This window comes from Manis javanica, chromosome 11 (genome assembly GCF_040802235.1).
Source record: "Manis javanica isolate MJ-LG chromosome 11, MJ_LKY, whole genome shotgun sequence".
NCBI classification, from domain to species: Eukaryota; Metazoa; Chordata; class Mammalia; order Pholidota; family Manidae; genus Manis; species Manis javanica.
Genome location: NC_133166.1, coordinates 18,295,146 through 18,307,711, shown reverse-complemented (window position 1 = coordinate 18,307,711; position 12,566 = coordinate 18,295,146). Strand labels below are relative to the sequence as shown.

Here is a 12,566-nt window from a genome sequence, read left to right as displayed (position 1 = left end):
TAGGTGGATGAGGTGGGACTAGAGCAGGGCTTTAGAAAAGCAACCAGGCCATCGCCCTATCCAGAAACCATACCTGTCCTTGACCATGGCAACCCCTGGTCACTTCATGGCTTGGGTCACCCTGGGCTCGGCCCCACACATTTAGGATTTCCTCAGATTACCACTGCCTCTCACAGCCTGGGACCGGGTGGATGTTCTGTCCCTGACTGTCTGCGCCAGGCCTGCCTGCTCCAGCTGGCTTGCCCCCAGGAGCCTGGCGGACAGTACCCCAGGGCCACAAATCAGCACTGGGCATCCCAACTGGGGGAGGGCCCTCAGAGGACACCTCGGAACCCCTTGCTCGGTGTTGGATCCCAGAGGCCAGGAGCTGTCCCTGGTTCTGCAGTGAACAAGTAACAGGGGTGGGGGATCCCAGGGCTCCCTGATGCTGAATAGAGGCTGGAGGCCTGGTCTGGGAGGCCTGCATCTAGGTGTTGGTCTGTGGCCTTTGGGGGAGACCAGCCCCCTCTTTGGTCTCAGCCTTCCCTCTGGCACAACAGGGAGACTTCCTGGGTGAACACCTCTGTGACTCTGGGAAGATGTATGTGTGTCTCGGTCTCCATGGCTTATTAAGGGAGAGGCCCCAAGGCTAGCCGGTGTGGGGGCTTCCTGGAGGAGGCCGACCTATTCCTGCCACATCTCCTGGGATGTCCCTCTGGCCCCAGAGAGGCCCTGATCTCCACCTGGCCCCCTGGAGACCACGTGTGCTGTGCCCTTGGCTTGGGAATAGTCCTTATCTCTTCCCTATCCAGCCCTTAGTCCCACAGGACGGGTTTTATTACTGGAGACAGGAGTCCTGTGCTGGCCAGATGGGCATTAACCCTCTGCCAACCATGGACCCTTGGAGAGAGGGGCTCAGGGAACAGCAATGAGATCCTCGGGAAAGGGGCAGGTGCGGAGGCCTGAGTGGGCGTGATGGGCCCGGGACTCAGCGCCAGCAGAGGCCAAGCCCCACACTTGTTCATTCCCCCCGACCCAACCCTCTGTTCAGCCCGTAGGTGCATTCCTGGGATCCGGGGAAGCCCGGGCAGGGAGGCCAGACCTGGGGCTGCAGTACCAGAGCCCCTGTGCCATCCCACTCCCTGCCTCTCTGCTGGGTGACCTTGAAGTCTCTCTGCTCCTCAGACCCCATTCCCCCATCTTTGAAAGGGTCTGACCACCTCACAGTGGCCTTCTGAGGAGTTAGGGAGCTGCCGAGTGCACGCCAGTTAGAGGTCCTGCTGGCAGTTGATGTGTTCTTGCTTTCCTGCTCGGGGCGCTCCTCGTCCTCAGAGGAAGAGGTCTTGTGTTTATTGATTTTGGATTGTGTGTATAGGCGACAAATTGGAAAGTTTCCTCCTGCCGCAGAGAGAACCACTGCTATGAATTTTTATCTGCCCTCGAAGAGAAAGACTATATATACATATGTATATGTATAAAACTTTCTATTTTTCCTATGCACATGGCAGCCCTGCTCCCGGCACTCTTCTGTGTTTTTCCCCTGGCCACATGCCAGCATCCTTCCTGTCGGTGTGGGCGGGGCTGCCTCCGTGTTCCCACAGGCCCCTCAGCCCCTCGTCTTTTTCCTGTGGATGGCAGTTAATGCTGCCCACTGAATTTGCCCCCCACCTGTTAATCTGGTCATTGTTTTGGTCACAGCAGACTTTTGCTGAGCGTGCCCTGTATGTTGGGCACAGTGCTGGACCCCGAGTAGAGAGGAGGGTGAAGCTGGGCAGCAGGGGCCTTGAACCAGAGTTATGAGGAGTCAGGTGGGCCAAGGAAGGGGGACTGTGACGGATCAGTAGGAGGTTGCCTGGCTTCCTGCAGGGGCTTCATCTCAGCTTGGACCCGAAGGATGAGTAGTAATCAGCAGGGTGGGGTCAGGGGATAGAGTTGGTGCTTTTAACTGAAGGTTTAATGTGGAGGGAGCCTCCTGGATGTGGAATGCGGCTGGTGAGGGCCACACTGTGTCCTAAGGCCACAGGAAATTGCCTGAGGGTTTTCAGCAGGGGGACGAATCAGTCAGATTTTTAAAAAACTGACCATGCCTCAAAGTAGAGGATATGCTGTAGGGGATCAGTGTGGAACTGAAAAGGCTGACTGCGGAGGGTGGCCTGGTCCAGGGGGTGGCCATTGCCAGAGGAGAGGGGAGAGCCGATGAAGGAGACGGAGGTGTCCAGGGGCCTCCCAGGCCCCACCCAGGGCAAATGGTGGGGGCGCTGTTGGCCAAGCTGGACAGACTGAAGAGGAGCAGGGTTGGGAGGGCAAGGTCCTGTCTAAACAGGCCAGTGACGTCAAATGGGGATGCCAGGATGCAGGGGGCTGAAGGGTCTGGTGCTCAGGAGGCCCTCCAGGCTGTGGGTGGAGTGGCCAGGGCCATGGACGCCTCGGAGGGAAAAGGGCTCCAGGCCAGCTCCAGCGGCTTCCTGCAGGGGCTCAGTGCACCCTTTGCCCGCTCTGGCACTGCCCCTGCCCTGAGCCTGCTTGCCGAGTCTGCTCTCAGGACCACCTCTGTCTGGCACTGAACAGCCCCCATTGACTGGTTCATTAGGTCTGAATAGTGTCTCTGCTTCCAAGACTCAGAACTCCCACTGATCCTCCCACAGCTGCCAGGGTGGCCTTTCTCCAGAAGACCTCCCAAATGCCATGCCCTTTCACACCTCTGTGCTTAATTCCCACTACAAGCCCTGGCTCCCTGCTCCCCACCTTGTGGAGGAAGCCCTGTGCCTCACGGGTTCTCACAGCCCAGGCTTTCCTTCCCTGGGAGAGGAGGGAAAATGCCTCTCTCCATGTTTTGGTGGAAGGTTCCTGAATGGCTGCATGGAGCCAGCCTCATGCTGCATGGCAATCATGGGCCAGGGGGGTGAGCATCACATTTTTAATAAAGTGTCAAGGAGAAAGGAAGATGGCAGTATGGAGAGCACTCTGTGCCAGACACCTGTCAAAGGTTATGTCCTTTGGTCTTACAGCAGCCCTGGGAGGTGGCAAACTGTGGCTTAGCGATGCAAAATAACTTGCCAAAGATGCTCCTTATAGGTGACTCTCCCACCCAGGGACTGGAGTCTGGCTGGTGCCCACAGCTAGGCAGGACTAAGCTGGAGGGGATGGTGGCTGAGGGGTCCTGGGGCTGGGGCTCAGCAGGCTCTGATCTGAGAGGTTAGCCCAGCCCTGACCTGTTGGGCTGTTGAAGGTAGGGAACCTTACCTTCCCAATCCCCACTGAGAGCTCCCTTTTCTCCCCTGCAATTTCCAACCTCAGACGAGCTGTGGAGGGTGGGTGAGTGTGGCGGCCAGCTCTGAATGTGCTTGGCTCTGTGGCTTCTCTCCAGCCTCTGTCCCGCCCCTGCCCCACCTCTCCCTGCGTGGGCTCTGGCTTGCTCAGCAGGTCAGCATGGGGAGGCTCGCTGCTTCTGGAATAGGCTGCCTGGGGTAAGAACCTGGGTGGCGGAGGAGAATCCTCCAGGGCCCAAATAAGGGCAGTGTCTGACCAAGTCCTGTGGTCCCCAGGGGGCAGAGTCAGACCCAAAGCCTGGGTCTGGGTGTCCAGCCCAGGGCTGCTTCGCATGGCCATGCCTGGCCAGAGCAGGCATTTCCCCTGGCACTTGGACTGATGCTTGCAGCACTTTCTCTGCATGGCCACCTTGGGTTGAGGCTGCTGGGCATGGCTGTGGCTCTGGTGTGATACACTAAGTAAGCCCTGGGCAGGCAAGGATGAATGGGACAGTCACCTCCTCTGTGTGGTCACATTTTTCATTCATCCTTTCCAGGCCCAGATGTCAATACATCCATCATCAATTATAGGCTGGGCCTGGCCTTTTACAGCTAAGGTGGTGAAGGGCAGGAGGAGGGGGCAGCAACCTCTGTGTGCCTCATTCTCTCTGGAGGCAGGAGGGCTAGGCCGGGATGTCCCCTGTGGCAGGGCCCTGAGCCCACTGCAGGAAACATTGTGCACAGGTGGCCAATCTGTGTACCAACAGAGAAGCCCCAGGAGAGAACGCTCCCAATGAGGTGCACTCAGGTGTGTTCAGCCCTTGCACAGCTGGTGGCCAGTATGGCTGGAAGTGCTCTGTCCCCCAGAGCACAGGGCCCCTCCTGCCCTGGGACAGAGACTGGGGCCCGCCCAGCCCCCTCACCAATCCAGCTCTACCCTGGAATGGTCCAGTTTATGAATGTTGCCCCAGAAGTTTGGGAGCCCACATTTGAGGAGTCTCTATAATATGCTATGAATTTTAAAGCATATCTCCTTTAATCTTCACCAGCAGTTAGTTTATGCCCATTTCACAGATAAAGATAAGGAGTCCTCCCTTGCTCTCTCCTTCCTTCCTTCCTCTCATCACAAAGCATCACTGAGCCAGACCCAATGCTAGTCTGAAGGCCCAGCCCCCAGCTCAGAGGCAGGCGGGAGCGGACCTCAGGTGTGTGTGATCTGAAGCCAGCGCTCTGCCTTCCAGAAGAATGGTGCAGAGCGGAGCCTGAGAGCTTTCTAGAGTCAGAGTGTCCCCCATGGGAAGCAGTGAGCTCCTCATCCTTTTTTACCTACAGACCTACACAGGCTCTATCCTGGTGGCTGTGAATCCCTACCAGTTGCTCTCCATCTACTCGCCCGAGCACATCCGCCAGTATACCAACAAGAAGATTGGGGAGATGCCCCCCCACATCTTTGCCATTGCTGACAACTGCTACTTCAACATGAAGCGCAACAGCCGTGACCAGTGCTGCATCATCAGGTGGGCAGCCCAGCACCGGCTTGGGGCTCCAGGCTGAGCCCCTAGAGCTCTAGCTTTGTGCTCCTGCTAATGCCTCATAATGTAGAGAATCACCTCCCTGTTCCCTGGCCTTATATCTCTATTAATGCTATCAAGGCTCATGTTAGCTTTTGGAGACAATCTTGTTTACTGCTGGCTCCTGTTAAGTTATGGTCAGTTGAAATCTCAAGTACCTGTTTTCTTTTGGGCAGAGGACAAAAGGAAAAGGCTTTTATTAAGCACCTACTACATGCCATGTGCTATGGCAAATATGGATGGAGGGGTGTGTGTGTCTGAATGAAGGGGGAGGAAAGTAACCCTTGGCTGTGGGAGAGCACTGAGCTCCTTTAGCCCCCTCCCCCACCAGCCCTGGAAGGTCCATATTCTCAGCCCATTGTATAGATATGGATGGGGGGGCCTGGTGGAGGAAGTAGTTTGGGCTGAAGCCCTGTGGGGACGTGGGCAATGCAGACTGTGATGGATCCTGCCTCTCCCTGGGACTGTTCTGCAGTGGGGAGTCTGGGGCAGGGAAGACAGAGAGCACGAAGTTGATCCTGCAGTTCCTGGCTGCCATCAGTGGGCAGCACTCCTGGATCGAGCAGCAGGTTCTAGAAGCCACCCCCATCCTGGAAGGTAGGACCAGGGCTCTCAGGGCAGGGCTGAGCGGCTCAGTGGGGGCTGACCTTGCCGTGACCCTCTGCCCACTCCGAAGCATTTGGGAATGCCAAGACCATCCGCAACGACAACTCAAGCCGCTTCGGGAAGTACATCGACATCCACTTCAACAAGCGTGGTGCCATTGAGGGCGCCAAGATCGAGCAGTACCTGCTGGAGAAGTCACGCGTCTGTCGCCAGGTGGGCCTGAGCCCCAGGGCAGAGCTGTACCTGCTCAGGACCCCCAGCCTCAGGGGTTGGTGGGGTATGTGCCCTCTGCCTAGCCTGATTGTCCCTATGCTGCTGCCTGCTCACCTCAGTGCCTCCAGTCCTACCACAAAACCCACCCATAGGGGCTTTTTTCACGAAAGCCATTTGTTAAAATAGTAAACCATGTTTCAATCTTCTTTATTGTCTGGTTTCTAATGGCTTCCTTCTACCCCATCCCCAAACACTATGTGCCCACATCTTCAGGCCCCTGATGAAAGGAATTACCATGTGTTCTACTGCATGCTGGAGGGCATGAGTGAGGATCAGAAGGACAGACTGGGCCTGGGCCAGGCCGCTGACTATAACTACTTGGCTATGGTGAGGCTGGGATGCGGTTCCTGGGGAGGGAGCACCTATCCCAGTGAGGTCGGCTCAACCTGCCCAGCCTTTCCCTGGCCTGGTGGGTGGGAACCTCCATGTGGACTTTCTCCTGTGCCTTGACCTGCCCCAGCCCACCCTGGGCCTGTATGTGCTCTAAGGTCTGTCCCTAACGTGGGCACGCACCACGTGCACATACATCGAGATGAATTTTTATCACAGATCCACACATTCCTAAATGTGTGTAGATATCCCAGACCCATGCACGTCCCATGTGTGCACTCACGTGGGCTTGCCTGCACCCATGTGCTGCGTTATTTCGGTCCTTGAGAATATGAAGACCAGGACCTCAGCCAGGCCTCCCAGGATTGTAGGGAGCCTCAACCTCTGCTGCAGCCTCAGCCTCAGGGGGTCACTGGTCACAGGGTTCTGGTGCCAGCCTCTTGCTGCTGTCTAGCCACCAAGGAGAAGCAGACCGCAGGACCATCACTGCCACCATGCACCAGGCAGGGGCAAGCACACCACAGGCTGGTCGGGGGCACCAGCTGCCTTCGCCCCAGGGAAAGCCCAAGCCATGAGGGATGTGGGACAACAAAGTGTGTGTGTGTGTGTGTGTGTGTGTGTGTGTGTGTGTGTGTGTGTGTGTGTGTGTGTGTTATAGGTGTGGCAGGCCCTCCTAGACACTTCCTGTAGGAGGCTGGCACACTTGGGGACACACACTCAGGTCTCATTGGCACACATAGCTGGGCAGGCCCTGTCAATGCCCCGCCTCTCTGCAGTTAGCCCTCCTCCTTCCACACCAGGCTGCATCTCCTAAGAACTGTAAGGCCCTGAGGGTGGATGTCCACAGGGTGGGGAGCATGATAAGGTCTTGGTGCTGTGACTGCCAGGCAGGGTAATGGGCAGGCCTGGCATCAGGGACCCAGCTCTCCCACTCTTCTTGAAGAAGGAGGTTCCAGGGACCCTAGATGCAAGAAATAGGTTCTTGAAAAGCCCCACCCAGGAGCTTTCTAGACTTCTTGGAGGAGTCCTGGTGCACACTGGGTGAGGTCAGTGTCTGGAGCCCCAGACTGGCCCAGCAGAGAGGGCCCTTCTGCCCAGGTGCTGCCTCTCTGGGGGTGCCTGTGGCCCCCCTGATGTCCTCCTGCACGCCATTCTGCCACCCCACCTACCAGGGTAACTGCATAACGTGTGAGGGCCGGGAGGACAGCCAGGAATACGCCAACATCCGCTCCGCCATGAAGGTGCTCATGTTCACCACCACGGAGAACTGGGAGATCTCGAAGCTCCTAGCCGCCATCCTGCACCTGGGCAACCTGCAGTATGAGGGTGAGGGGCCTGAGCACTGTGCTCCCCACCCCCAGCCCTGCGCTGGGCCCAAGGGCAGATTAGCCACCCATGGGTTATTGTGACTTGGTTTTGGGCCAGTAGCTGCCCTCTTTGGGATGGGAACTGGGGAGAATTTACTTTCAGATAGATTTGAACAGATCTGCTGGCCTCAGGTGTGGTTTCGCTGTGCTGAAATGCCACCGCAGATTCAGCTGAAGGGTACTGGAAGTTGACTGTGGGCCCTTTAAGGCCCCTTCCAAATTTGTTTTCTTCTTTAAGGTCAGATGTCTTAGAGTGAGGGGAAGTCTTTGAACTAAGTCATAATTTATGGATTACGTTATAAGTCATAAGGTGTGAATGACTGAAAGCAGCCATCTTCAGAAAAAGGGAGAAGGCTGGAGAGGGGGAGGTCCTCCCTCATCTGGCATCTCTGGGTACCTGCAATGTGCTGGGCTGGGGGGTGTCCTGTGAGGCAGGCACCAAGTCCCACTCGGCTTCTACCCATCGTGCCTCACATGGCCCCTGGACAGAGTAAGAGAGCCCTGGGAAGGTTTGCTCAGTGGATGAATGAATGATCCTAGCTCTGAGTTGCTTAGTCTAGAGAGTTTTGAAAGACTAAGAGACATGGAGAAAGGGTACACCAGGCAGAAGGAAGAGCTTATGCAAAGGACCTAAGGCCTGAGAGAGCAGGGTGCATTTGGGGAAGGGCAGGTAGTGTCAGGTACTAAGCTAGGAAGGTTCACAAAGCCTGCCTCATGAGAGACAGGGCTGCCACTGAGAGCTCTGGGAGTCTGGAGTGGAAGTCAGGGGAGAGAGATATGATGACCAGTATCTGCTACATGAATGCCAGGCATGGTGCCAACTGCTGGGTATGCTCAGTTCCTACCCTCATAGCTCATGGTGAGAACATAGATCAAACATCTGTTGACCCAGAAAAACATTTAATCATGGTGCTGATGCCCTCTCTGGACAGCACAAGCCCCCTGAGAGCAGGTATGGCAGCCTGGTGCTCTTAGACTGCCCCCTTTCCCCGTGCCTGTCCTCCCTCCCTGACCCACACCCTCTTGCTGCTGACAGCCCGCACGTTTGAAAACCTGGATGCCTGCGAGGTCCTCTTCTCCCCATCCCTGGCCACAGCTGCATCCCTGCTCGAGGTCAGTGCTGGCCTTCTGTCCCCAAGGCTGTGTCATTTTTCTCAGAGGGACAGTTTTGACTTCAGGCTCAGAGGGCTGCACATTTGGGGACCAGGGACCTGGGGCCCTCTGCTTGGGAGAATTCCAAAAGTTCAATGTTGAGAACCAACTCTGTGTCGGATCTCTGCTGAGCCTGGGCCCCTGAGCTCAGGATCCTTGCTGCCTGCCCCAGCCCAGCTGCCCCTGGGGATGGTGGGTGCATGGGGGGCCCCGAGTGTGAGTCACTCAGTCAGCAGATGCTTAGTAGGCTCAGTCCTGGGTGGAAAAACTGGAATGAATAAGGCCAGAGTCAGAGCCAGTTCTGAGAGGGCCAGGGGACATGCTGGCAGGTGATGAGGGGGCTGTCAAGGAGAGAGCACCGCCCTCCTGGTAATGTCTGGGTGGGATCTGTGGCTGGGAGGATTTGGCTGTGGGACCATGGGGGAGGGTGTTCTTGGTGGAAGGAATGGTCTGATCAAGGCCTGGCTGGAAAGTGGAAAGGGAGTTCTCATGTGGACCGAGGGAAGGACCAGCCGGCAGTGGCTGGATGAGTGCCTTGGTGTGTCCCTGCCAGGTGAACCCCCCAGACCTGATGAACTGCCTGACCAGCCGCACCCTCATCACCCGCGGGGAGACGGTGTCCACCCCGCTCAGCAGGGAACAGGCACTGGATGTAAGAGACGCCTTCGTCAAGGTGAGCCATTTGTGGAGTGGCCACTGGCTCTCTTCACCCTCAGAAGGTTGGGTTGGTGGTGGTCAGGAACCGAGGAATCATAGAACCCAAGGACATGTGAACCTTGACCTCTGCCTGCCCCCGGCTCCAGGCTCTGGCCACTGGCTCTCTCTGGAGCTTGAGCAAGAGGCTGCCTCCCCATGACCCTGTCTGTCCCACAGGGGGCTGGGGGTTGTGCTCTTCAGGGGCCCTGCCAGTCCTGGTCCCCTCCGGCCTTCCACCCCTGGCCTGCTTTGATCTCCAACCCCTTGGGCCTCATGCTGGATCATATTCTTTGGGCACCTGGTCTGCTGTGCTGTTCCCAGCCCAGAGGATACCCTCTCTAGTCTCTCCAGAACAGACACTGAAGAGGGGCTGGGTCAGGTTGGGAGGGCCCCCAATTCTTCCTGTCTCCACAGTCATGAGTTTGCCATCCATTGAGCCCCTCCCCTGTGCCAGGTCCTGTGCTGGGCTCTGGGATCCTAGAGTTATTCAGAGCTGATGGGGAGACAGAGATGGATGGAGAGCTGGGAGCCCAGAGGAGGGCTCCTGCCCAACCTGTGAGGTCAGGAAGCTTTGTGGGCAGAGCTGGTATCTCAGCAGAGCTTTGGAAGAGCAGGAGTTGTTCAGGCACAAGAGGGAGCTCCAGGCGGAGGGAGCAGTGTGAGTGAAGACTAGGGGGTTTCCAACAGCATGGAAGGGCTGAGTGAGGCCACGAAGGGCCCAGGAGCCCGGCCTGTCTCCCTTTGCGTGGGTGGCTGAGCCCCGGGGCCAATGCACCCACCTCACAGGGGATCTATGGGCGGCTCTTCGTGTGGATTGTGGACAAGATCAATGCGGCGATTTACAAGCTCCCCTCCCATGACATGAAGAGCTCTCGCCGGTCCATCGGCCTCCTGGACATCTTTGGGTTTGAGAACTTTGCTGTGAACAGGTACTGTGTGGGGCTATGCCCAGTGGGAATCTTCTCCCACAACACTAACATAAGTGTCACATCTCTCCCTTTGAACTACATTTAGTTGTCTCCAAGGATGCACTTCTGGAAAATTTGGCTTCGGTCATCCTGGTGGGCCCTCCCTACTTCCTTCCTGTCCCCTCCAGTCCCCAGGGTCGGCTGAGGCAGGCCGGGGTGGCAGGGCGGAGGCTTTTATACTGTGAGAGATGCTTCAGGCCCCACTGCAGCTCTGCCCCGTGTCCAGGCTGCAGGGTGCCTTGAAGTAGGTGAGTCCAGGCCTGTGCCAAGTTTAAGATGGGGGACTTGGTCCCCCTTGGAGTCTCACTCTTGGGGGCCATGTGAGGGGCAGATGGATGGAGCAGGCCTGGGTAGACCCTGGAGCTGGAGGCAGCCCACCCTGCCCCACTTCCTGGCTACGTGACCCCTGGCAAGTCACTGAAATTCTGTAATGTTTGGATGTCTCCAGGCACACCCCCCTCCACCAAAACATGTGCACTGACCACATAAAGTGTCACTGAGAGCACTGAGTTGGTGGCTCACAGATGTCAGCCGTCAAAGCTCAAATCTTCTTAGTCCCCTCCCTCCCTCCGCTGGCAGTTTGGGTCCCTCCTTCTGGCTACCTTCCCAGTGTCTTGGCTTCTCCCTTCCCAGGGGCCTTGCCAGGGCTTGGTGCCCACCTGCCTGCCTTCTCCAGGGCCTGACCGTGCTGGGGAAAAGGGCTTTAGTCTTCCCTCTCCTGCCTCCTGGAGGGACCTTGGGCAAGTGTTCAGTGTCTTCTGAATGTCTGGGGTTTGGACCTGACAACGCTGCCCTCAGAGGTCGGAGGTTCCACGAGGAAAGCAGAGTGCCCAAGGACCAGTGTGCGCGTGGACCCAGGCCCGAGTACCCACCCCCATCCCTGCGTCCCTCCCTGCAGTTTTGAGCAGCTCTGTATCAACTTCGCCAATGAGCACTTGCAGCAGTTCTTCGTGCGGCACGTGTTCAAGCTGGAGCAGGAGGAGTACGACCTGGAGAGCATCGACTGGCTGCACATCGAGTTCACGGACAACCAGGACGCCCTGGACATGATCGCCAACAAGCCCATGAACATCATCTCCCTCATCGATGAGGAGAGCAAATTCCCCAAGGTGGGCCTGCAGCAGGGTGGGAGCCTTCACCGTTGCCTGCCGGCTGGGGGCAAACACACCCCCCTCCACACTCAGCCTCAGCTTTTCTCATCTGTAAAATGGGACTAACAGTACAGGCTTCTCAGGGTGGGTCTGGGGCCAGTCCAGGTGTGTTGATCTCACATTTGGGGATCACTGGGTCTGGGGCCAAATAATGAAGATCTAAGCATGCAGCTGGCCCAGAACAGGTTCTGCAGATAAGAGTACGTCTTGGAGTTGGGGTGGCAGGGGGAGACTGTTGCCACGATTTTAATTGTGAAAAATAGATTTTCTAAACTGGAATGTACTGTCAAGGTTGTGGAGAAATGGAGGCCCTGAGAGCTCCTCTGTGGGGTATAAGTAAAGGCAGGAGGAATACAGAAGAGGGGTGCAAAGACACAGGACAGGAAATGCAGTAGGGCCTGGTGGAGAGTAGGGCAGGGAAAAGAGGGCGACCTGACAGCTGCCTCTCTGTCCCCACAGGGCACCGACACCACCATGTTGCATAAGTTGAATTCTAAGCACAAGCTCAACTCCAACTATGTTTCCCCCAAGAACAACCACGAGACCCAGTTTGGGATCAACCACTTTGCAGGTGTCGTCTACTATGAGAGCCGAGGTACAGATGGGCTGCCTGGGGGCGGCTGCCTGCTCTGCATGTGCCCCCCTTCTGCCCTTCCCCGACCCCTGCCCAGGACAGAGACACCAGGGTCCTGGAACACCGAGAGGGAAGGCCCTTGGGAAACAGTGGGCTTGGTGCTTTTCTTTTTAAGAGATTTAAAATTTTTTATTTTTAATATAATATTGACCATTTAAAGAATATTTACCAATTTAAATCTATAATTCAGTGGTATTAAGTACATTCACAATATTGTGCAACCGTCATCACCATCCATTTCCAGAGCCTACTTGTCATCCCAAATAGAAGCTCTGTACCCATAATAAGCAATAACTCCCATCTTTACCCTAGCACCCACCCATCTGGTCATCTTTATTCTCTTTTCTAAATAGTGTTGACTATTCTAGGTGCCATATACATGGGATCATATTTGTCCTTTTGTGTCTGGCTTATTTCACTTAACAAAATGTCCTCAAGGTTCATACATGCTGTAGCATATGTCAGAATTTCCTTTTTATGGCTGAAGAATATTCTATTGTATGTATAATATATGTACATAGATACCACACTTCATCCATTCATCCATTGATGGACATTTGGGTTGTTTCTACCTTTTGGTTATTGTGAATA

At 56.1% G+C, this 12,566-nt stretch overlaps 1 protein-coding gene across 10 annotated transcripts in view; it reads left to right on the top strand.

Moving 5' to 3' along the window:
• Positions 1 to 12,566, top strand: part of MYO7A (myosin VIIA) — a 78,321-nt gene that overhangs the window by 23,994 nt on the left and 41,761 nt on the right. For all 10 annotated transcript variants that reach the window (XR_012122548.1, XM_037010613.2, XM_073215982.1 and 7 more), the window contains 10 exons: positions 4,560 to 4,744; positions 5,274 to 5,395; positions 5,475 to 5,617; positions 5,891 to 6,004; positions 7,180 to 7,333; positions 8,411 to 8,487; positions 9,080 to 9,199; positions 10,009 to 10,151; positions 11,089 to 11,299; positions 11,801 to 11,936. Coding sequence is in view for 9 of the 10 variants with exons in the window: in XM_037010613.2 (XP_036866508.2) it covers positions 4,560 to 4,744; positions 5,274 to 5,395; positions 5,475 to 5,617; positions 5,891 to 6,004; positions 7,180 to 7,333; positions 8,411 to 8,487; positions 9,080 to 9,199; positions 10,009 to 10,151; positions 11,089 to 11,299; positions 11,801 to 11,936 (1,405 nt within the window). In the remaining variant the exon portion in view is untranslated. The remainder of the gene's footprint in view (positions 1 to 4,559; positions 4,745 to 5,273; positions 5,396 to 5,474; positions 5,618 to 5,890; positions 6,005 to 7,179; positions 7,334 to 8,410; positions 8,488 to 9,079; positions 9,200 to 10,008; positions 10,152 to 11,088; positions 11,300 to 11,800; positions 11,937 to 12,566) is intronic.